Raw genomic sequence first — 25517 nt, 5'->3', positions numbered from 1 at the left:
AGGATGGGGGGAACTTGGGGAAACGGGATGATTGGGATAAAGGAAGGTTGGATAGGGGAACAGGGAAGCACATATCTTAATTAAGGGAGCCATCTTACGGTTGGCAAGAGACTTGGACTTAGAGGAGCTCCCAGGGCGATGTCCCCAGTTAGTTCCTTGGGCAGCTGAGGATAGGGAACCTGAAATGACCCTATCCTATAGCCATACTGATGAATATCTTCCATATCACCATAGAACCTTCATCTGGTGATGGATGGAGATAGAGACAGAGACCCACACTGGAGCACCGGACTGAGCTCCCAATGTCCCAATGATGAGCAGAAGGAGGGAGAACATGAGCAAAGAATTCAGGACCATGAGGGGTGCACCTACCCACTGAGACACTGGGGCTGGTCTATTGGGAGCTCTCCAAGGCCAGCTGGACTGTGACTGAAAAAGCATGGGGTAAAACCGGACTCTGTGAATATGGTGGACAGTGAGGGCTGCTGAGATGCCAAGGACAATGATGGAGGAAGGTCATTGGTTAAAAAAATAAAGAAACTGCTTGTCTGGCCCTCATAGGTTAAAACATAGATGGAAGGAGTAAACCAAACAGAGTGCTGGGAGGAAGAGGAAGTGAGCTCAGACTGGACAGCTCTGTGCTCTGGAGCAGAGACGTCATGCTCCTGGGTGGATGCAGGGATAGCTATGCTCTCTGAGGCTCATGCGATGAAGCTCTAACCCAGGATGGACTTAGGCTAGAATCTTCCTGGTAAGCCACCCCATGGGCTACACTAGAAATGGGCTAGTCCAGGTGCAAGAGTTAGCCGAGAAGAGGCTAGATACAAATGGGCCAAGCAGTGTTTAAATGAATACAGTTTGTGTGTTGTTATTTCGGGCATAAGCTAGCATGTGGCCGGGGTGCTGGGGAGGCAGCCCCACCACTCCTAATACTAGAGACAATGGCACTGGGTTTTGGTCCTACTTCATGTTCTGGCTTTGTGGGAGCCTAGCCAGTTTGGATGTTCGCCTTCCTAGACCAGGATGGAGGGGGGGGGCACTTTGGACTTTCCACAGGGCAGGGAACCCTGACTGCTCTTCAGACTGGAGAGGGGGGGAGAGGGGGAGGGAGAGGGAAATGGGAGGCTGTGAGGAGGCAAAAATTTTTTTTTAATAAAAAAAATAAAAAATAAAAAAATCCAGTGGCAATGACCTTGATGTTGTTAAGATGAGACTGAGACATTTTGGGGTACAGAAGCAAAAGAATAACCTAATTTTCCTTACAAGGTAGTCGAGTCTTTTTGGATTTCAGGAAAAAGACAAACTAAATTTGAGAAGGACAGGAAACAAAACCACAAGAATAAGTTGTTTGTAGAATTACAGACTGAAATCACTATGTCACATCATATGTATTTCTCAGCCCATGTCTTAGCATGATGCTTTTAATCTGTATCCCATGTGGGGGACGAATCTCAACACACATGTATGTATGCAAACACACACAAACACACACACCTGTAAATGTATAACTGTAAAAACAAAATTACTTTATCATAAGGTCTATATAAATCATAGAGTATGAATATGTTTATTCCTGAATCATTCATTATTACACTTCTCTAAATATTATATACTATACTTCATTTTTGTTTATATTTCCATCCATTTCTTGTCCAGAGAAGCATTTGGAAACTTTTTAGATAAAAATAGTGAAATGACATCAGAAAAGTAAAAGTTTAAAATTACATTATATATAAGAGTGTATAATGCATTGAACACCCTTGATTAGTCCTAACTTTTCAGAAGACTTCAGATTACTGAAGACAAGTGTGGGTACTCTGGGCCCTCTGCACACAAGCCACAGTTGTGTGGCTTGGTCTTCTTGTGCAGCTACTGGTGTTGGTGGGTGACTGATTTGACTCTGTTGCCTGCTCCTGGAACTCTTTCCTCCTGCTGTGTTGCCTTCTCCAGCCTTAATAGAAGAGGAGGTGCCTAGTTTTGCTGCAATTTGGTATTCCCTGACTGGCTAATGTACATGGGAGGCCTGCACTTTTCTGAAGAGAAGAAAGAGGGATTGGATGATGGGAGTGTTTGGAAAAGGAACTGGAAGGAGTGGAGGAAAGACTAACTCTGATGAGACTGGGGAAAATTAACTGATTGGTTGATAAAAAATAATTTATGACATAGTTTGTCATAATTCATATCCTAATCTTTCATATTCAAACTTAATCTTTTTATGCTCTCATTTTTATTTGTTTGTTTTGAATAATATTAGTCTAGATTTTAAGTGAGTTTTGTTCACACAAAACTGTCAGTATACCTTTTTGATAATATTGAAACATGGTTCTTTCATTGCTTTGTTGTTGTTCTTTTGTGGTCTTGAGGCAGAATCTTACATTTTACTCAACTGTCCTGGGAGTAGCTAATTATGCCAGCCTGGCCTCAGACTTGCAGCTTTCCTATCTCAACTACCCTGAAATCCTAAGTGTGGGTCAGTTCTCTGGCTAGAACTCCATAAGGCTTTAATCAGAGTTAAAACATGATCAGACCTATGACAAAAAAGCAGAGATCTTGTATCTGATATGTATCTTTCAAAATGGAATGTTTATTAAATAGCTGAAAAAAAGTAGAAAAGAATCTAAAAAGCATTGGTAGTGTAAGTGAGCCAAGGGCATTAAAAGTGCAGAAGGGAATCTTGCTCTCTCTAAAGGTGCCCTCACGTGCAGCTTTTATTATGCATACTGGCAAGTTGAAATTAATTATCCAATTACAACTTGTTCTGGCCTTCCATCAGACCTTAAACTGTTTTCTGACAAACATTATTTTTTGAGACATCATAAGAAAGCACTAAGGTGGATCATACCCAAGTTTTATTTTACTGTGAGGAAATAAACAATGAGTTTAAATGATTTGCTCAGACGTCAAGTTACCATAGAAGAAAGGCAATAAAGCAAATTTAGAGCTTTAATTAACACACTATCCGATACTTCCATATCACCAAAAAAATTGGGCACACTGGATTTTCATATCTGATAACTGGAGAATTAGATCAATTCAACTTTCCTCACACTTTATTGTTTGAGGTTCCATAAGAGGATATAAACTTACTTTAAATCAATTACATTTTCCCATTGTATGAGTTTCCAGCAAATGTGTATACTTATAACTGGAGTTTCAATTATAACAAATTACCCAAAGGTTTTCATAATTAATATTAATTATGTATACCTGTTTTTCAAAAAGCTACATTAGTCATAGTTTATTTTCACAATCGTTATGATAGTCTTCAAGAAAACTTATGATACAGTTCTTGCTGCCTGTGACTGTAGAGATCTTCTTTTTCCATGAGAAATGCCCTATAGTATACAGTGTTAGGAAAATTCCTAATGAAAACTGACTTCACTCGAGCATATTTTCTCTTTTACATCATAATGAATGAATTCAATTTTATTCAACATAGAAAATTACTTCACAGTTCTTTTTTTTTTTTATCAAGGTTAGGTAAATTACAGAAAGAAAACATTCCCAAGCCCCTACAGTTGGTCGGCCAGGTGAGGTCATACATATCTGTAATATCGGCATTAAAGATGGTGAGGCAAGAAGAGAATATGTTCAAGCCAGACTAAAGAGCTCACCTCTAAGTTAATTGTTTATTTAAAGTAATAGCTATGTTATACTTAAGCCATTTTGTCAGAAATTACATTTGATAACTTGGGGCATGGCATGGCGGAGATAGGAAAAGTGCTCAATGCCATAGTTAAATCACATAATCAACCCAGCACAAGGGTGACGGCTTTCCCAGCTAATACTTAGGGAAACAAGATGAACTCTACTACCAGGACCCATGTTAACGTCAAGTGGAACCTGCAAAAAGCGAGGAGGAAAATTACTTCAGTCCAAGAATATTGGCATAGCAGAGCTCATATTAGAAATGAGGTAAGATTTGTGTTAGGGCTAAGTGTGCTAAGTCTGCTTAGGTCAGAGATAAAGGTTAAAAGGTCACTTGTGCGGTGAGGAGACTCACAGGCACAGTGAAATGTCAGAACTGTGTGGCTAAACTGTACTGCTACAACACATTTGAGTGCTTTATGAGATTTTTTATCAACAAAATTTTGCATTTTTAGCACTTATGTAGGGACAACTTACAGTTCTAGTGACGTTTAAAGATCTTCAAATTCTAAAGGAGCAATGATATTTCATATTTTATTATTGTAAAATGTTAAAGTATTGACCAAAAACACAAACAAACAAAAACCAAAAAAATAATACCCATTATGAAGAACAAAGAAAAAACAACTATGCTGTAGCTTTATAATACAAGAAATTTAATCATTTTTCTTCCCATTGGACATATTACATTAGCTCAATTCTACTGAATAATTAAAAGAAATTGAGTTATCAAGAGTGTGAATGACTTAAATATATCCAATTAAAATGATACTTCACAGAACTTTTATACCCTTCCAAAATTATTTATGATATATAATGAGTCATTGAACTACTGGATAATATGGTAATTTCTAGAAACTCTCTGAGAAATGGGTAAATAGTGAAATGTGGCTAATTAAGTCTGCAATTTGACTGTTATGAGACACATATATGAACATACTTTATATTTCTTCATTGAGATATTATTTCAAATAAAAATAAATGAGGAGATGGGAATAATTATTGCCTCAACTTGAAAGACAGACAATAATTGCTATTGCTTAATTGATTGTTATAAAAACAATTAATTTTCTGTTAGTATAGATTGCCCTCAAAATTTAAACCTAAGTTTAAAGGTAAAAGTTTATATGGAATTTACATCTATGAATGTTATTTTCAATAATTACTTTGATATATTGCTAAACTGAGAAAAATGGCTTCATTTTCTGTCAAAAAACAATAGCAAGAAGTGATAAATACATACATCCTGGAGAACTCTCCAATAAACTGCACATCGTTTTGTGTTTCTCTCTGTACTATCATTGCTCATGTGTTGTAATAGTACACCATAGATTGTGAACATGCATGTTGTGGAGTTTTTCTAAATCTTCACAAGCTTATCTATATTCTTTTGATAACTGAAAAAGAGAATACTATAATTTTCATAAACACATGCACCTTAAAGACATTCATTTTTAGCGTAAAATAGTAAGTAGGGAGAGCAGTACTAAAGATGATAACTGGAGAACACAATAATAGAACACATTCATATATACACAGAAAAGATAAGATTGGTATGATAAAAAAATCAAAGCTACCAAAGGCAAGTTTATAAATCACACAAAATTCTAAAGAAACAAATAGAACTTGTGATGTAGACCTTTTCACTAAACTCATTCAGAAGTCACTGGTCTTAGCTGTCATCTGAAAAACAGAGATGGCAGTATTCTATTGTAACCGAAAATGACAGAATTTCCAGTGGGCCTTTACAGTTACATTCCTTCTATTTCCAAACTAACATATTTTAAGAAATATAATGTGCACCCGACAGCCACAATTGGAAAATTCACTACACTCCTCTGGACCACTCAAAATGGCTAAAACTTCATATTCTGCATGAGCACAAAAGTAAAAGGCCATTATAATTATTGAGTTTTCCTTTCCATTTGTCAGAGACATACAGCTTCTAGCAGTCTACTTTTGCTAAGTGTCTAAAATTTTCCCATAAAGGAGCCTGTGGCATCAGCTTACCACTCTCGAAATAAGAATTATCTGCTTTAGCTTGCCGTTGTACTGCCCATTGTAGCAGGTGAGATTGAATTAAAGTTTCCACCTCCACAGGAATAGAGCATTAATCTTTTTTAGGGTTTCTCAGTTGAAGTCCAGTTTAATCCATCTTTAAAAATGCCTGCATTTGCCAGGAGGACAAGAAAAAGAGTGACCTCACTTCAAGAAACTGAAACATTGCTAAGAATCCATTAGATGGACACATCCTATACTTTGTTGCTACATAGACAGAGTTATATTAATTAATTTATAAACACTGTATGGTGCATTTTTAATTTTAAATCAGGATAAATAATATAATTGAATTCATTAAAATAGGAAGTAAGAATAATAGACTTGTTAAAAATGTTATTTTGTCTTTTCATCAACTTTCAGAAACTATTTTCCATTATTTTGAAGTGTGTGGGTACAGTTATGCCTGGGTGTGGGTATGTGTGGACATGAGTGTAGATGTCCAAGGGGGCCAGAGACATCAGATCACTGTGAAGATTTAGGTACAGCAGTTGCTGCAGGCCACCCTGCATGAGTGCCACCTTCTTCCCCTGCCCCCCCTCCCGAAAAGTAGCACATTCCTTTAGCCATTGAGCCATCTTTTCCAGTCCAAATTGGCAAATCTTTTAACAGTGGAACCTGTGGGAACAGTGTTCTGGTGGAATTGCAGAAGTCACAAAGCTTACATTTAATCTAATCTCCGTATCTACTTCTGTATTGACTATGATGAATCTACCATTATCAGTTTCCATATTCCCGGAACAGACTATCACTATTGCCCTCTGCTATTCTGTTTTCTTCTTTCTCTTTCCTCCGAGTCAATCATTTTCAAAGTGCTAACGAGGCTTTTAACAAATGAATCATAGCTGATGATTATAAACTTCCAATAATAGTCCCTTGCATTTACAAGATAAACAAGATTTAACTCAGTCAATAAGTGTCACAAGATCTATGTCCATTTGTAAAATTGTAGAGTCGTGATCTAATATCATTTATCTCGTCTTTCAAGGACTTTCAAGGCCATATTTTTTCCATAATGTTTGAGAATTTTTTGCAATTCTGCACCTTTAGACAGCATTAAGAACGAAGGAAGATGATACAAGGTAAGGAATTTTTCCTCTTCACATTAAAGCGGACTAGTTATATATTTACTTGTTAATTGGTTTTAATATTATTTTGTTGATTTTTTTTCTTTAAAACTAGTTGTAACTTATCCATTAATGTTGCAAATAATATTTGTGCATTTTCTCCATATCTCTTTTAATGAAGTCATTATTGTACCCTTTTGTAAATTAACGTTCAAGAGCCGGGCGATGGTGGCGCACACCTTTAATCCCAGCATTCGGGAGGCAGAGGCAGGTGGATCTCTGTGAGTTCGAGACCAGCCTGGTCTACAGAGCTAGTTCCAGGACAGTCTCCAAAGCCACAGAGAAACCCTGTCTCGAAAAACCAAAAAAAAAAAAAAAAATTAGCTTTCAAAATATCCTTGTATATTGAGTCATATATTTGTCCTATTTTTTTTAAATAATGGTGAAGGTTCAATAATGAGGGTAACACAATTTTGTGTTATTATTGCTTTAAGTAAATTTTAGGTTGCTGTGCTAAAAAAGAAAAAGGGAGGAGGTGCTACAGTTTATCAATAAAGAGATAAGTCTAGAAATAAGGATCCAATTTTATGTGTGCAACAATTTTCTTTGGAATTCTAAATATTGTGACTTCCTAAGAAAAACAAAATTTCTTATGAGACAAGTTATCAGTTAACATGTTATTTGTAATACTATGCTTATAAAGCTATAAATAGAATATACTTAATATGAAATATTTAATAAGTAAATACTTAACAAAATTGCAATCATCATATAAAACTATCTAAATAATCTATTCCACACAATACAACAAAAAATAAAATCTAGAATGATACAGTCTATTCAATAGGAAATCATACTAAACAAGTAGACCCTGAGATTTAGTTGATTGAGAGGTGAACTGAGGCTACGTGGAAATAACTGAACCCTGAATGCAAGGTGCCACCTGCTGGAAACTTTACTGACTTGCTGGAGTATATATTGTGCACCTGATATGCCTATAACCGCATCGTATCCTCTATCCTAGATCTATGATAATAGTCAACAAATACTTTATTATTAGGGTGTCTACAGTCATATACATTATTGGTAAATCATTAGACAATTACACATCATCACATGTATAACAATACTACCCTTTCTATGAAGCACGATTTAACCTGTGTGCTGCTCAGGGCCCTCAATAGAATCAATACTGTTTAAAGTAGCTTTTAATATTCATTGTGATTTTCTTTTTGTATTAGTGAGGGGAAAAAATAACCTCCACATTTTAATATCAAAATCCATAATGTGTTTAACTGAGTAGTCTGTTCTGTCTGGTGTATTTTATATAAAATTCTTCAGCATCTGGACTGAGCCAAGATCACTTACTGCTCAGTCAGAAGACTAAATATGATTTAGTTTTCAGTACTCACATGGTAGTTCCCAACTACCTGTAACTCCAGCTCATGGGGGTTGAATACCCTCTCCTGATTTCATGTTTCAACACACTTGTGGTACACATAGCTATATGTAAGCACACAAACAAATTTTTTTTAAAAAATACATTAAAATTTTAATATTAAATCCTTAATACTAAAGCCACTAAGACTTTTTTTTCTAGTGACCATATTTAGAATATGTTGAGAGAGAAGATAACTGGTATGTGAACATTAATTCCTCCTGATGTATACCTGGGACTGACAGACTTTTGTGAGTATGAGAAAGAGCATTCTCTATCATAGAAAAGAGCCTTAATAAGACAGAAAAAAAATTCCCTTGAAGACTTCATAAGTCATACTCTGCCAGATCTTAGCAAAATTAGTAGCAAGAATAAAGAACTGATGACATCAGAGCCTTCTCAAGTCATAATTCTCAGGTTCCAGAGAGAAATTCTAGTGGTGTTTTAAGCTTTTCTGAAGTGTAACCACTATAGCCTCTTTCTGTTCTGCCACAAATCAGGTTTTAGGATGGATTTTTTTTTCTTTATTTTGTTTTGTTTTGTTTTTCCTACTGATTACAATTCATTGTTTCTATTAATTCACTTTATTACCATATTTTTGGATTTAGTATACGTGTGTGTCGCTAGAAATAAAGGAGGAGGAGATTTTCATACCAAGATTTGTGAATTCATGAGTGAAACCAAAAAAAAAAATTTTGCAACATCTACATGTCAAACACTGTACAGTGAGAAAAGTTAATAAGCTATTGAATGTACAACAGGAATAAGGAATGGGTGTTAGTCTAAATTTATGAGAGAAAAAAACAACGGAATAAGCAGAAAGCATATTCAGTAGCATTACATAAGTAGGAAAGCATTAAAAACTCAAAATGTAGTATAGGAAAAAGAGAGCAGAGCTGTGGATTCCAGGCGTGGAGAAAGGATAATAGAACAATTACCCAAACCTTCAAAAGAACTCTCCAGGCAAAAGGAGAACTCTGAATCCGTGGCACTACTGCTTCACTGGGAGAGTGGCTATGCAGGTCAAAACTTCTCAAACTATATACTTCAAATATTGTGTGATAGTTTTGGCTCAATAAAACTCCATTATACATAAATAAGATTTTTATTCTATTTGTCTTCCATTGAGTTTTATTAGTTGGTGGGACTGACTTAGGTTTCTGAGGACAAAATTCCTCAAGAACACTTTTATCAAAAATGTGCACACACAATATGTACCATACAAAAATAAACACATACTATGCATTGTACAAAATATGATCACACAGCATTTACTACACACAATATGCTCACACAGTATGCACTACATGAAAATCTGACAGTGTACGTTTAGAGTTTGACTAGTACACAATTTACAATGAAAATAAAACTGTTCACTATACTGAAACCAATTTTTTCATTCCATATATTTAATTATTCTTATTAGTGTGTTTGTTGTTTTAGTCTTAAAAGCAATTATGACATTTTCTGCAATAAATGAAATATAAAATTTAGAAATAATAGGTCAATGTGATAAGTCAAAAAGTTCACTGAATTTTTTAAATCAGAAATTAAGCTCAAAATCATTCTGATATTAAGTCGAAAGTAAAATTCATTCATCATTTCTATTGCATAGTTTTGAGCTTTCACCTTTCATAAACAGTTAAAATTTTCATGATGTTAATAATACAAATTTGATTCCACCAGAAATAATGACTTGTTCAATTATGCGCTAGTGCAACCATGCAGTAAGTAGTAAACACAGGGATTTTCTTTATTTCCTTGTATACTAGCTCAGGACATATGCAACCAGGCACGAAGCATTGTCAACAGATGCAAGGATGTAAAGAAATACTAATATAAACACTTCTACAAAGTCAATTAGCTAGCTCTGCAAGCTATTAGCAGCTGCCTATATTAGTCCACCATAAACTAGCCAGGTTAAATAAAAATAATGCCCCCAATAAGTAACATAACATTTTTACATGCAGTATCATTGGAGAAAAAATGAAATAAATGTCAATAAATTTTATGATCAAATACAAAGCAAATATTTGCAAAATGTTGGTGAGGAATTATGTATTATAAAAAATAAATTTGTTATAATAAAACTTCAGTGTTCAAAACTGAAAGGAAATATTCTAGGTTTTATATGTATAAGTATAACCATATAGAGAAGAATGGTAAAGGTAGGCTGAATTATTTCATTTCTAAATTGGGATCATTAGATTTTTATTTGAATATAAAGAAAAGTGGTCAGTGCAGAAGTCTACAAAATCTGAATGTCTACGCATATCTTAATTACTCAAAAGCAATATGCAAAGTAGGAAGCTAGAGGAAAGTATGTCCAGGAATATAAATCAGAGTTCATCAGCAGAAGACCTGAGTTCAAACCTATTTCATATTTTGGTCAAAACCAGATTTCAGAAATATATAAGTATAGATAGTGAACCTCAAACAGTGTTCTCAGTGAAGTTTTCTAGGCAAGCACAATAAAAAAGAAGCAGTAACTATATTACTAAGTATACAAATATTGAAAATAAAATTAAAAACTATTAGTATCTCATATTTATTCTAATAAGAGAAGGTTAGGAAGCTACATTTGCCAAAAGGAATAACTGAATTGAATTTGGCATTTTACAATTTCAAATCTGTTTCTGAATAACTATTTATCTGGTTTTGTGTTTTCTAGATCTATTTTTGTTCATATTCTTCCATTTTTAATTAGTGTAACAAAGGAGAATATGTCACATATTTTCAAAGACACAGAAGTTTAAAGGTGTGTTGTATCATAATGACCAAAATAGGAAACTTCAGACATTTACAAATGAGCAGGACATATGGGATGTTTTTAATATTGCTATAAATGAATAATTAATATAGCCAATGCTATGACCACTAGAGAAAACAATTGGAGGCATAGAAAGAAAATATGATAGGGTAGTTATTTTTTAATTAAACAGTAAATAAAGTGAAACTTTATAATATGCAAATCCGTTAAAGGTTAGCAAAGTAACCTTCATGAGAAAGTGAGAAAGAGCTTAGAAGTTACAGGCCTAACACACTGTGCTCTTCACTGGTAACACAATAAGAATTATTGTGTTGATTCATGAAGTCAGTCACCCTGGGATGTGGTGAGGTGAGAGATACTAGAGATATTAAAGGATTGAGTATATGGTTACTAGAAAGAACACTTAGAGCTGATGTAGATAGCAGAAATTAAAGTTAATTCCTGAGTAATGCAGTTGTTCAATCATTAGAATCTGTGAGTTTGTCTGAAAGGTTCCTGTCACTTTTAAAATGATAACTGCAAAATGCCCTGTTTTTATATTGAATGTAAAGAGAATATTTTTAATTGTTGAATTTATCAAAATTTATATCAAAACGTTACTTTACAAATGATGTTCAGTTGAATGATTGCATATCTTGAAGATATACTTTAATACATTTTAATTGAGTGTTTATTTAAATTTCTAGCATGTTTTGAGATAATAGCTGTGTGTGTGTGTTTAAGATAAGACAGCACACACACACACACACACACACACACACACACACACACACACACAGCACAGTAGAGAGCCCTTGTTATTTTTTTTAAGCTGCTGCTAATTTCAGGCTGACAAGAGAGGTAGTTTAATTAGTGAACTGCTAATATCTATTTAAGTGAGCAGCCAGGGAAAGCTCTGCTGTAGAAAGGACATGGGAAGACCCTGGCTAGGCCCTTCACTTCGTCTCTTGCAACTGTTTTGAAAGAAAGAAAGAAAGAAAGAAAGAAAGAAAGAAAGAAAGAAAGAAAGAAAGAAAGAAAGAAAGAAAGAAAGAAAGAAAATGATTTTCACAAATGTGGAAAAGAAAGTGAGAATAAAAAGAACAGTATGTCTAGATTCACAAAATACTATTCATTTTGGAATACTGCCTATTTCAAAAAAAAAATACAAGTCAATATCTTAAAAACACCAGACCAGAAAGGATAAAAGACAACACTTGTAATTTGTGTGGTTTTCCTTGGAAAAGAGAAACTACCAACTATGAAAATCAGGGTTAACAGTTGGACACAACCATATAAACCAAATAATCAAAGTATTTATATAATGCTGAATCTGTCATTGTTCCAATACTTCCTTTGATTAGTTACATGAACTCACAATTCCTTATATTTTTTATTTCAACACCAAAAAAGAAAATATGAAAACAATGTAAAAATAAAAAGATGCTTAGATATAATTTAGTTATGTAAAATAAATATTTTAAATATAATACGGATTATTTATAATTTAATTTAAGAACTGACTCTTATGAAACTGAATTATAGTCCCTAAAGTTTTGAATTAGTAAATTTATTCCTAAATGTAATTATTCTAATATTTTCAAAAGATACTAAAGGTATGAATTTCTATATAGAGTCAAATTCTGAATTAGGATAAAATAACAAGATTTAAAGTAAATCTCATGGTTTAATTGGAATGATAGATATACTGAATAAATGTGTTTACTAATTGTGTTTGTTTATGTGTAAAACACTTCTGAGAACAATCTTGTCACTGTACTGTACAGTGTGCTGCAGACTGATGAAATAGTTCACAGAAATTCAACCATTAGGACTAAGAACTTCCATTATATGGTAACCCCTAAAATCATACAAAAGAAGCAAAAGACTTGGAGCTAATAAGGAAAGAGCAGTAATAAATTTTATAAGCAAATACACTGAAACACAGAAGTATATAAAACTGTCTGTTATTATGAAGAAGGTATTTATAAAAGACTTTTAAAAGACAAGGAAGAACATATATTTAAATGCTGGACTACACATTCTCAAGAGTTCCCATTCTTCCTTTCTTATAGAATATTGATCTTATATACCTCCTTGGACACCTGGGAACCCCTCTAGAGTCAAGTCTCTTGCCAACATTAAAATGGCTCCCTTAATTAAGATGTCTACTTCCCTGCTCCCTCATTCACCCCTCCTCCATCCCAACCATCCCATTCCCTCAACCTTATAAATGAGAAGATATGTAAAGAGCAACTGAATACTTAATTTCACAGATGAGATTACAAAAGCCTAACATTAACAAGGATACTAAAGTCTTTGTCATCTGTATTAAAACAAGTGATGTACGACAAATGGTAGAAAAAAAAAACTAAAACACCTGCTTACCACAATGACAGAGTATTTCATTAAAATGAGCTTTGTGTTCAAAGACAGGGAAATGTAAATATGAAGTTGATGTTCAGAAGTTACGTATTGCCTTCTCAAGGAAGCAAAATGTATCTAGAAAGATAGAAATAAACAAAGGAAAAAGAAAATACTGTTTTCAGGGCATTCTGACTAATATGAATAATTAGATTACCTAAGTGACAGTGACATTCAGGAATAAAAAAGCCCATCGGGTCCATGTTATTATGAGATTTGTGAAATGGGATTCAATATCATTTTATGAAGGATTTTGTTTTATCATAAGTGAAAGAACCAATCATACAGCAGAAAGATCATACAGCAAAAACACAGTATTAATCTTCTCTCTTTCATACTCAGTGGCATGAATCTATTTTCTTTGTTAAAAGACTTCTAAAGTATTTTACAGATTATATATATATATATATATACATATATATACATGAATATCTACATGTATGAAGCCTGATTACACTCATGAAGAGTTCATGTAAAACTCAGAAACAGACCAGCGTCATTGCTGTTTTTACTTTCTCATAATATTCTTTATAAAGTCTTTTAATTTTATTTATAAACATGTAAATGTATTTCTGAAATTAACTTGTAACGTCTGCTCCTTTTTTGTTTAAGTATGGTAACATCAATAAAACTCAACATAAATTTGGTTTTTAAACATTTTGAAATGGTTTTACTTGTTTTACTAACATTTCAAAAGATTTGGAATTTTCTTTATTATTGATATAGAATATTATTTATTGCCAATAATATTTTAGATCTTTTGAATTTCACTGAAACCAATTACTTTTTTGAAATTAAATTTGGTATATTCATAACTTTAAGTCTTTAGAATATTTTGAGAATTTAATACATAAGGTATGCTAATTTTATTTATTATTTTGAAATGACTAGTGGGTTGGAATAAAGTCAAATTATACAAATATTTAACATATACATTTAAAAGAAGCATATTATGTGTCTTTGCTTTACAAACTTGTACAAAATATAAAATTTATATTCTAATTATGTATATGTCATTTTCTTACATTGCTTTATATTGTAATTCACTTCATTTATGAAGAGCATGAATTAGCATTTGTGTTGAAATTACATTTATTAAATTTATCTAAAGGATTAAATATAGTTACTTCCTCATTAGGTGGAAAGGTTTTATGTGGTCTTGAAGGTAATTACAAAATTACCTCGTGTGAGGATTGCAACTTTGTTTCATGTGACAATATGCAACATGCTTTAATTTGCATATGGTAGTGATTGCCAGATCTTTATTTCTTTGTATTACTTGAAATAATTGCACTTTTGACTTTCTTAAAATCACATTTTGCCAAGTTTTATATTTCTAGAATTTTTATTTTGGGAAAGAGTACTTAATTGTTTATTTATCCACAGGAAGATAATTTTAAAATGATGTCATTTTATATAGTCATTTTTTCTCTAAAAATTTTAAATTACATTTAGAAACTTTTTATGATGGAATTGAGAGAGAAAGGTAACACATGATAGCACATGATAAAGACAGAGGCTAACTTTCTGGAGTTAGTCCTCCCCTTCTACCTTTATAAGGATCCCTATCAAATTCAGGTCATCAGATTTGTGTGGCAATGTTTATACTTGTTGACCATCTACCTGGCTATATATAAATGTGTTTTTTAACTTCTATTTCATAAATTTAAACAAAATCGCTTTTGAATATCTGTCTTATTTTTAAAGGTTTTTCTTGGCCTTAGCATGACCACTTTTCTTGGTGTGTTAACCATTTGGGTTCCTGCACCTAGGATATTTTAATCATTATGTTCCAAGTCAAAGTTAGTCTCACCTAACCAATATGGTATAACACTTCAATATCATTTTAAAGCAGCTGTGTTTTCTGTGTATCTCTCGATGAAATGATTTTATTTGATATTTACTCTTATTTTACTTTTTCTACTTATCTCACCTTACCTAAACTCTCGTCTTTCCCAGATCTGTTTCTTTAGATATAAAGGTGTCATATAACATATTGAAATTTTTAGTAAAATAATCAGACATATAATGATGTGCATATGTGTATATACACATTCATATTATATAAAAAATTATATTACTATATAATTTTATTTTTATATTAATATACAGTATTATGGTATATGTATAAGATATACATATATGATACTGATATACATATATGAAATTTTTATTACTTCAGCTATAATTAAATGTTTACTTTTATTAACATATTTAATCATATTTCTTTTAAGAGTTTGTTCAGGAAACTTCATTTAAAAAAAAAAAACAGAATTGATCCCCCTTTCTTCCTATTCTTACAGTTACAACATTCTTTAAAAAATTTCTCTGAGGAAGCAAAAATATTTTAACAGTATTGCTTACTTACTTACTCACTGCTGGTGGAATGCAAACTTGCACAACCACTTTGGAAATCAGTGTGGCGGTTTCTCAGAAAAGTTAGAATCAATCTACCTCAGAATCCAACAACACCATTCTTAGTCAAAGACACAAAAGATGTTCAATCATACTATAAAAGCCTTTGTTCAACTGTGTTCCCAGCAGCATTATTTGTAATAGTCAGAACCTGGAAATAATCTAGATGCCCCTCAACCGAAGAGTGGACAACGAAAATATGGCACATGCACACATTAGAGTACTACTCGGTGGTAAAAAACGACATCTTGAATGTTCATGCAAATAGATGGAATAGAAAACACTATCCTGAGTGAGGTAACCCAGACCCAAAAAGAAGAATATGTTATGTACTCACTCATAAGTGCATACTAGCTATAAACAAAGGACATTGATCCGGTAGTTCATGATCCCAGAGAAAAAAGATAATTTGATCGAGGGAGACATTATAGGGTTAGCAGAAACCTGGATCTAGAGAAATTCCCAGGAATCTACAAGGATGACCCTACCTTAGACCCTAAGTAATAGAGGAGAGGGGGCCCGATCTTGATTTGCCCTGTAGTTAAACTGATGATTATCTTAAATATCACCATAGAACCTTCATCCAGCAACTGATGGAAACAGAGGCAGAGACCCCCAGCAGAGCACTCGACTGAGCTCCCAATGTCCAGTTGAAGAATGGGAAGAATGAGAATATGAGCAAAGAGGTCAAGACCATGATGGGCACACCCACTGAGACAGACCAATTGAGCTAATGGGAGCTCACCAACACCAATAGGACTGGGAAGAAATGAGCATAGGACCAAACTAGTCCCTCTGAATGTGTTTGAGAGTTGTATGGCTGGGGTAGACTGAGGGGCCACTGACAGTGGCACCAGGGTTTATCCCTACTGCATGCACTGGCTTTTTAGGAGCCCATTCTCTTTGGATGTATACATTGCTCAGCCTAGAAATAGCAGGGAAGGCCTTGGACCTGCCCCAAACAATATGTCTTACCCTCTCTGAGGATTAGTTGGGGGTGTGATGGGAGGGTGTGTGGAGGGGATGGGAAGAGGGGAGAGATTTGAAACTTGGTTTGGCATTTTTTTAAGTCTAATTAATTAATAAAAAGAAAAAAATGATGTGCTAGAGAAACAGACATATATGGATGAGCTCACTGCCTTAGTGGCTTCACAGTGTAAGTATAACGTTATGCCCCTACTTATTAAGACACGAGTATGTTTATTCCTATTTTATGATTCAAGGGCAAACATTTCTTCAGGGTAACTGGTTTTGTTACTTCATTTTCAGTATTTAAAAGTTTATTTATTTCTATTTTTGTGCGTATGTTTGTGCATTTTGTCTGTATTTTGCCTATGTATCACATACCAGTTTGGTACCCACAGAGGTCATAAATGATCACTAGATCTCCTGCACTAGAGTTATGGATGGTGTGACTCACAATGTGAGTGTTGGGAAATTGATCTTGGTCCCTGTGAAAGTTGTCCTTCTTTTTAACCTCGGAGCCACTTCTATTACAGCCCCTTATTTTATCTTTAACTGTTCTACCATTTGCTTCTATTTTCAAATCATACGTAAGCATGAATTATAGATTACATATCCATTTTTAACATGCAACCAAGTAAAAGAAGAAGCCATATTCATACTCTACATGCTCCAGATCCTGAGTCATGGAGGACTCCTGGAGTCATTCATATAGATCTTCAGCATCAATCCTCTTGCACTTTTACTTAGACTTGCCAAGTTATAAACAAAGAAACTGACAAATAGTTCTATTAAAATATAATAATAAACAGTAAATATTGTTACCATTAAATACGTTACAATATTATAGAAGGAATATTTCTATAATATATATACCATTTTACTCTTGTAAAGCATGTTTCTAATATGGCAAAGGGAATATATTTGCAGTGTGACTACCACCAAAGGGCATTGGCAGCACACACCAAAGGCAGTATACTGTAACACAGAGAGGCATGCAAATCTTATATGAGACATTGCTCCCCTGATTCTAAGCAAAATTTGACAGTACTTTATAAGTGCTTCTATCAAATAAATATAGAATGATAAACCCTTTATTTGATAAAAAGCTTTATTGATAGGGGAGGAAACAATTGTAATTGCTCCTTTGGTGTGTGAGAACTGTGATCTTTAATAATTTCATCTTGCTCTAGTATTTGGAGTGAAAGGGAAGATATGCCTCCAGAAAAGGACATGGGGTGAAGGAAGACAAGGGTAAGGAAAGAGATTTGACCTAATTATGTTAACATGTCTTGCTTAATATGCCCTAAATTCAGAGCTAATGCCTTCCAGAAGATTTGGCAATATAATACGCCACATGAAGGAGTTTATGGTGGTTATAAGCAACAGTAGATCTGGATGATTACTTTAGAAAATCATATGGTCTTTAAAATGATAAACCAAGTAGATAATATGGAATATATTAATTTTCCATCTGTTTTAAATATTCATAATTTCCATATCAGTATTTATGGCAAATATATGCAAAAGTTAAAAAAAAGAACTCAAAACTTGTTTTCTCTATTGAGAAAGGGTTTCCTGTCTGTCGCTGGCTGTCCACGATCTTGCTCCTTAGACCAGGCTCATCACAAACTCAGAGATCTGCCTGCCTCTGTCCCAGGACACACGCAGCTAATGCTTAGCACCTAAAACCTATTTTTAAAGACAAAAGTAAGGACAACCCTTATAAAATTAGTCTAATACTTAAATCTGAGATTCCTACCCTTTCAAAAATGAAGTCAGTTTCTTCAGAATAAATTTTTGTATATATGGCATTGTAGGGAAAGGTAAGCAATGCCTCTGCCCTAAAGGAAATGCTGGTTGGCAAAATCAAATACCTCTCCTCACCAACACTGAAGAACTTTAATAAGGGGTTATATTATTCATTTCACAGAATTATCATGACCATTGCGTTGCTGATAAACACAAGAGCCTTTAAAATGTTGTAACCCAGGTCAGAAATAGGTGGACCTTAAACCCTCATTTTAAAAAATCTACTCAGCATCTGATCATGTTTTTCAAGCTACAAAGTAAACACATGAGAGAGACTAATAAAATTACTTTAAAAAAGACCAAGCAGTACATGAGCTTTGCAGAGCCTCTCCAAATGTTTTATGTCTTTCAGACTTTTAAGTTCTGTGACCCAAATAATGATTTTGATTCAACTCAAAACCTGAAGAAACATGTGGAATCTGTCTGCTCTTCACACTTGATTGGCAAACCAGTCAAGCCACCGAAACTCATGCATATGACACTTTAAATATCCAGACAGAAACAGATGCCAGCACAACATAGACAATTGCTCTGGCTCTACCTGCCTGCCTGTTAAAAGTCTTGCATGCCTGAAGTGTTAGGCATTCCCACAGTCTTAAAGTCAGGCTTCTTCTATAAGTCTCTGAAGAGAAGATTCTTAATGAAGCAAATATTCATAATAGCATATGGCCAGAAATCTCATACCTTTTTCGTCTCTGACAAATTTAGACAGAAAAATCTTAGTATTTGTCACTTTGCTTAAAAGTTAGAATAATGTTTTTTTCTGCTTTTTAGACCTGATAGTGTTTTGCATAGACAAAGACTTTTTTATTTTTTGGAAGTTCAGCAATGAATAAATATGCAATGCAAAGGATACTCAGTATCTTCTTCTAATATAGACTATAGATAAAATTTATAAATTCCTCGTGCTCTATAAAAGAGTATGCAGACCTGAAGCACAGTGCCCTCTGGTGCACATACTGCATAAAATAAAAATATTTATATAACCTTATCTGAATGAAACAGACACAAACATAATAAAGTTTGATTCTTCATAAATACCAGCAACTAGGAGTAACAAAGAAATAATTCAAAGTGATAATTTGCATAAACAATCTTAATGACAAAGATAAATATGATCTAATTGATTCAAGTGATCCCTGGTACAGTGATCTATTTAGTGCAATCTCTGGGCTGTGTGGGAAAAAGCATTCTTTGAGAATTTTAATAAATGACTTCTTTTGTACAGCTTACTTATACTTCAAGTTTAAAGTATTGATACAGTTAGCAGCCTTACATATTAATCCTCTTCGGGTTGTTTGCTCTTATGCCCATCTGTCTGGAGTTCCTTTATAGTTATACCTTTGCTTTATCTCCAAGCTTAAGAATATACAATTCCATTCTTGTAAAAGAGCATAAATTGGCAGAACTCAGAGGTTTGTAGAAGGTTTCATTCCACTTTAGGCTGAAGAAAGTCATCAACTGATAAAAGTTTTAAAAGTAATTTTCAAACAGGTGAAATTATAATAAAAAAAAGATTTCAAGAACACTGGCATATTTTCTCAAAAGTGAGCGAGTTAAGAAAATAGTTAACTATTTTTCTATAATGTGTCACACTTACACACAGTAATTTTAGATGGCAAGAAAACATCACTGTGGTGTTTGGTCTATGATAACCGTTTTGAAACTTTCCATTGGAGCAACCCTTATTTATACACAACCTCCAAGTAGGATATCTACAATTGTTTTTCTTCATACCTGTATATCTTGTATCTTGTGCTAAATCCCTGTCGGCTTCTGTCCACAAAATCTGTATACTCCTGTGAACGATGGAAGGGTCCCTTATCAGAAAGGAGCCAGTCGAAGGGGCTTGTGGCATGCTGGTCAGAGACAGCAGCAACCGCTAAAACCCAGAAATGAAGACTCAGTACTATCCACTCCCATAGAGCCATCAGAGAGGAGAATTCAGCACCAGCTCTGCGCCGCCATATCATGCTTCCACTGGGGATTTAGAGCCTTCATCCTCTCAGCTCTCCCTCAACACCTAGACAGAATACACAGGCAATTAGTTACCCTGCAGGAGACTCTCCATCAACTGAGGTGCTGAGCTGGCAAACTCTGAACTTAGTCTACTAGATGCTTTTAAAATAGATGATAGCAGAAGTGACCAGGAAACAACGCAAAATTACTTTTACATGGCTACATATATTTTATACTTTGTATCAAAATTTCCATTTCAATGGAAAAGAAATAATTATATAAATTATAAGCTATATAATAACAATGTCATCAGCTGAATTATTCATTAAATATCTGGAGTAATAATAAGCTTGAGTGAATATTTATTTTTCTGTTTAAACTATTTATAAAATTCTATATGATCAAAATAATCACCTTTATTATATTATTATGTAAAAGAATATTAAAATGTATTATAAATAAGCAAATGAGAACATAAATTTTAAAAATATGTACAGTTGATATTTATAATTTATTTTTAATGTTTATGTTGATATATATATATACATTGAGATGTTTATATACATAAAATTTTGGCATTAATATGACACAGTGTGTGTGTGTGAATTTTGAAAACATTTTAATATTCTGGTTGTCATTGTTTTCCACTTTATTTGAGGTAGGAATTTTTGTAGTTTTATGCACTACAGATGCTAGAAAAGCTGGCCCAGGAGATTTTAGAGAGTTTCTTTTTCTGTCTCTGTTCTTTTCCAGAGAGTGTTGGGTTTTTAAATATGCATACTCATACTGCCATGACTTTCTTGTTTCTTACAACAGAACCATACTCATCTCTTATTGTTATGTCAGGGTATCTGGATTTGCTTTGTTTTGTTTTCTAGATAGTGTCTCACAGTGTTGATCAGTCTAGACTCCATTGCAGTATGTCTGCCTGTTTCTTAACCTCTTGAAATTGGAATAAATGTGTGTGCTATCACACCTAAATCCTCCATCAATTTTGAGAAATTAATTTGAAATATTTATTCTGAAAATATCTACATAATAAACACGGACTAAAATATTAACTCTAAAAATATCTGTACAACCAGGTGGTACTAGCACATGCCTTTAATCCGAGCACTAGGGCAGCAGAGGCAGGTGGATTTCTGTGTGTTCGAGGCCAGCCTGGTTTACAAAAGCTAGTTCCAAGACAACCAGGACTGTTTCACAGATAAACACTGTCTCAAAAAACATTACAAAATAAAACACAAAATAAAATCAAATATCTGAACATTATCAAGCATGTGTATATAGACAGATGATAATAGAAAAAAAAGCTGAATATTTATGGCAGATGTATTTATCCAATAATATTTTTTTGTATTTTCTTAATAGTTTTCCTTTATACTAGAAAAATTTGTAATTTAGTTATTTCTCAAGACTTTAAAACATCCACATATATCTCAGTCTTATTCATATGGAAATTCATTTAAAACAATTTACTATCAGGACTTATATAGTATGATAGGTGTAAAAATATCTGAAGAAATCCATGGCTTCTGATAGTTTACAAACATTATTCTCAAATTAGTCATTTCAAAACTTCCAAATCTCTTGAGTAAAATTTGTATATTTATATATTGTTTTACTTATGTGGGAACTATCTTTAACAAATTTGAGGTTCATTTGCATTTATTAACCCATTATTTTGTTGTACAGCGTAATGTCACTGTGGCAAACAAATATCCCTCATCTTTGCCAACCAAGCATTCATGAATATCTATTCCATTTTAAAAAGAATTGCATGTTTTATATTCCAATAAGAATTTTTATTAAACAGATGAGGATATATATACATATATATATATATATAATTCTTTAGCTCAGTATTCAATATCTAGTTGGAAGGAAATAATTTTGATTGAAAGTAATTCATAATCACGCTGTCTTCCAGGGCCTTCTGATTAAGAAGTAAACTGAGATGAAGCCTGTTGAAAATTTATAAACAAAGATGACTAATAGCTTTTAAAATAATACTTCCAAAGCAAGATTACATCACTCTAAATCATGGAGAACAATTTTACAGACTCTGGATAGTCCGGGTTTGTCTACAGGAGCGGGCTCTGAAACATGATGCTGGCGGTAATGTACCAGTAAGCTCTGAGCTGCCCTTACATCTCATTTCCTCATCTGAAGACGCTTTACTTCATCAGTGCTTTGTTACTGAACTGAATGATTGGCATCAATCCCTCTATGAAGGATGGTTTGATAACTTAGTTTCCAAGTTCTAAAAAGAGCTGCTTTCTGCTGTGTTTTGCTGAGACAGCTGGAGATATTAACTGAGAGTAACTGTATTACTAAGGATGCACTATTACAGGATACAATAAAAAAATATAAAAAAATCAAATTCATCAAGATTTCATTTTCAAATTAGGAAAGCTGTAATATTATCTTTACTTTGCCATAAATAAATTTTGTGATTATTTTGGCTGAAACAAAAAAATAAAAATATCAATGCAAAATGTTTTCTAGAAACTCTAATTATATTTTTTAAAGATAATACTAATATAAAAGAAAGAAAAAAACAAGAAATAATGAAAATCAAACTAGAAAACCAAGACTTTATATTGCAATATGTATTCTTAAAAATTAGCATTGGTAACATACTTTTTTCACAAAAGGAGGTAAATATTGATATAGCTTGCTCTTTAAAGTATTTGTTACATATAATATTCTTGAAACCTCCATTGTCACTTATTAATAGTCTTTGTTGATTTTTCATGCTCTGATTTTATTTGCAAAATACAAATGATTATTAAAAAATCATTGCTTCCAAAAAATACCAAAATGATATATGACATAATGTCTAATAACGTGAATAATACATATCACATTACCGTACAATTCCTGGAGACAGTAATAATTCCCCCCTAGTCCTCTGTGATCTTGATCCTAATTTTATGTTTATCTAAATTAAGGATATAAAATGTATCTGAAATTCAAAAAATCTTTAAAAAAATAAGGTGTCTCACATAATATTAACACTGAATTTCTAATATGGCTGAAAGTATGAATATAAAAACCAGTGTTAGAAATTGACTTTTAGAATTGATTTTAACTCATGTCCAAAATAATTTAAAAATATAATTCTATCAAACATCTGTATTTAATTTCAGCCAATGGGAAAACCCATGGAAAGTTGTTGGACCAGTATATTATTAACATTCATTCTCTCTCACCCATACCCCTCACCACTCAGTGTCAAATGCACATATATAGTCATAATTTTTAAGAAACAGTGAAAGCCAGAAAGGCATCACGTATTTCTAGAAGACTCTACACTGGATTCTAAACATCCCACCATGTGAAAGCACTGAACAAGAAAAAAAAAAAAAGCCTCCACATCTATGCGTAGCAAGTCAGAGGCTGGCAAATTAAAAGAATGAACGCTTTTCTCTAGAGAGTTAGTGTTTTAATTCCAGGGTGGGATAACTCATAATTTAGAAGGTTATAATAAAATGAATATTGCAGTTCATCTACAGTGTGCAAAATAAAGGCGGATGTAAGCCATGTTAGGACTAAGAAAACTGTTTCTCTGCCAGACTTATACTATGAGCACCCTGCACAAAAGCTTGTTCTTTTCCAATATCAGCAAGTGCTTCTAACTGCAGAGCCATCTTTCCAGCCACAAAGCACTCACTATTAAAAATGTTTGACAATGTATAAATGTGATTAAATATTAAGTTCCAGGTTAGTGAGAATGGTTATCAAGATTGGGCATGTTACCATGATTGGAGAAAAATGAAAACCATTTTCCCTATGCCATTTTATTTATTTTTTAAAAAAGCAAATGGTCAGCCAAGCAGTGGTGGCACACACTTTAATTCCAGCACTTGGGAGGCAGAGGCAGGTAGATCTCTGTGAGTTCGAGGCCAGTCTGGTACACAAGAGATACTTCCAGAACGACTCCAAAGCTACAAAGAAACCCTGACAAGAAAACCAAAACCGAAAACTAAATAAAACAAAAACAAGCAAACAAGCAACAACAACAAAAAACATATTTAACACGAAACAGATCTTCTTCAAGAAGAGTCAAACATGATTGTCTCAGTAAGGCTCTCTGTGTATGACACACTGTGTTTTCATTTTAATTTAAATAATAACAATGTGGAGATTGAAATTGGGAAGCTTGAAATGCCTTTCCCTTAGAAAAGTCATAAGGATGGATAATTTTGAATGAACTCTGTAATTAAGTAGGAGACAAAAAAATCAGGTTTGCAAAATATTGTGCTCCTCACACAGTTTTTACAAGAAAATTAACAGCTACGGATCCCATCAATTATGATGATCCTTTTCATCAATGTTCTCTTATTTTGCTCTTTAGAAATGTATAATGTTATATGTTAGTACATTTTAGTCTATTCTTTATAAAAATGAGATTCATAGTAAATAAACTGTCATCAGGGCAAATATTCAGCAATAGGTATTCCACACAGGTTGATCCAGCCAATCTCTATCCCTTCACATTATCAACTAATTTGAAATGACAGCAAGTGGAAATGCGCTTGGAATAGTACTTCCAGTCTAAAATGAAATAAAACTATAACCTTAAAGAGAAATAGAATATCCAATTAGAATAGTAATTCAGACTATTATAATCAAATAATCTGAATAAGTGTGTGTGGGTTTATGAAGCTCTGGGTTTGCATGATCTATAGATATTTTATTTAAGTGAAGGTTCAAGATAAATATGATTCATTATTTTTTAAAGTATGTAGCACAAGCAAAAGTCAGAAACCCTTTTCAGGATTTATGCTACGTACTACTTTATTGAAAGTTGTAATAATGAATGATTTGACATATTTTGTGTGTGTTCTGTTCAAAGAAATTATAAAATTAATCCTATAGGTTTAGTTTTCCTTTTGCTTTGACTTTTAACATCTGAGTCAAACATGACTTTCTTACTATAAAATCCCATTTAAACAGTCCTTCAAATACTCTCTTGCCT

At 33.3% G+C, this 25517-nt stretch overlaps 1 protein-coding gene across 6 annotated transcripts in view; it reads right to left on the bottom strand.

Moving 5' to 3' along the window:
- Positions 1-25517, bottom strand: part of Brinp3 (BMP/retinoic acid inducible neural specific 3) — a 415090-nt gene that overhangs the window by 374810 nt on the left and 14763 nt on the right. For all 6 annotated transcript variants that reach the window (XM_005348472.2, XM_005348473.2, XM_026779830.1 and 3 more), the window contains one exon: positions 20312-20597. In XM_005348472.2, coding sequence (XP_005348529.1) covers positions 20312-20547 — 236 coding nt within the window. In that variant the 5' untranslated portion in view covers positions 20548-20597. The remainder of the gene's footprint in view (positions 1-20311; positions 20598-25517) is intronic.

The sequence above is a fragment of the Microtus ochrogaster genome, chromosome 6 (genome assembly GCF_000317375.1).
Source record: "Microtus ochrogaster isolate Prairie Vole_2 chromosome 6, MicOch1.0, whole genome shotgun sequence".
Taxonomy (NCBI): domain Eukaryota; kingdom Metazoa; phylum Chordata; class Mammalia; order Rodentia; family Cricetidae; genus Microtus; species Microtus ochrogaster.
This window is presented reverse-complemented; position numbering and strand designations above follow the sequence as displayed.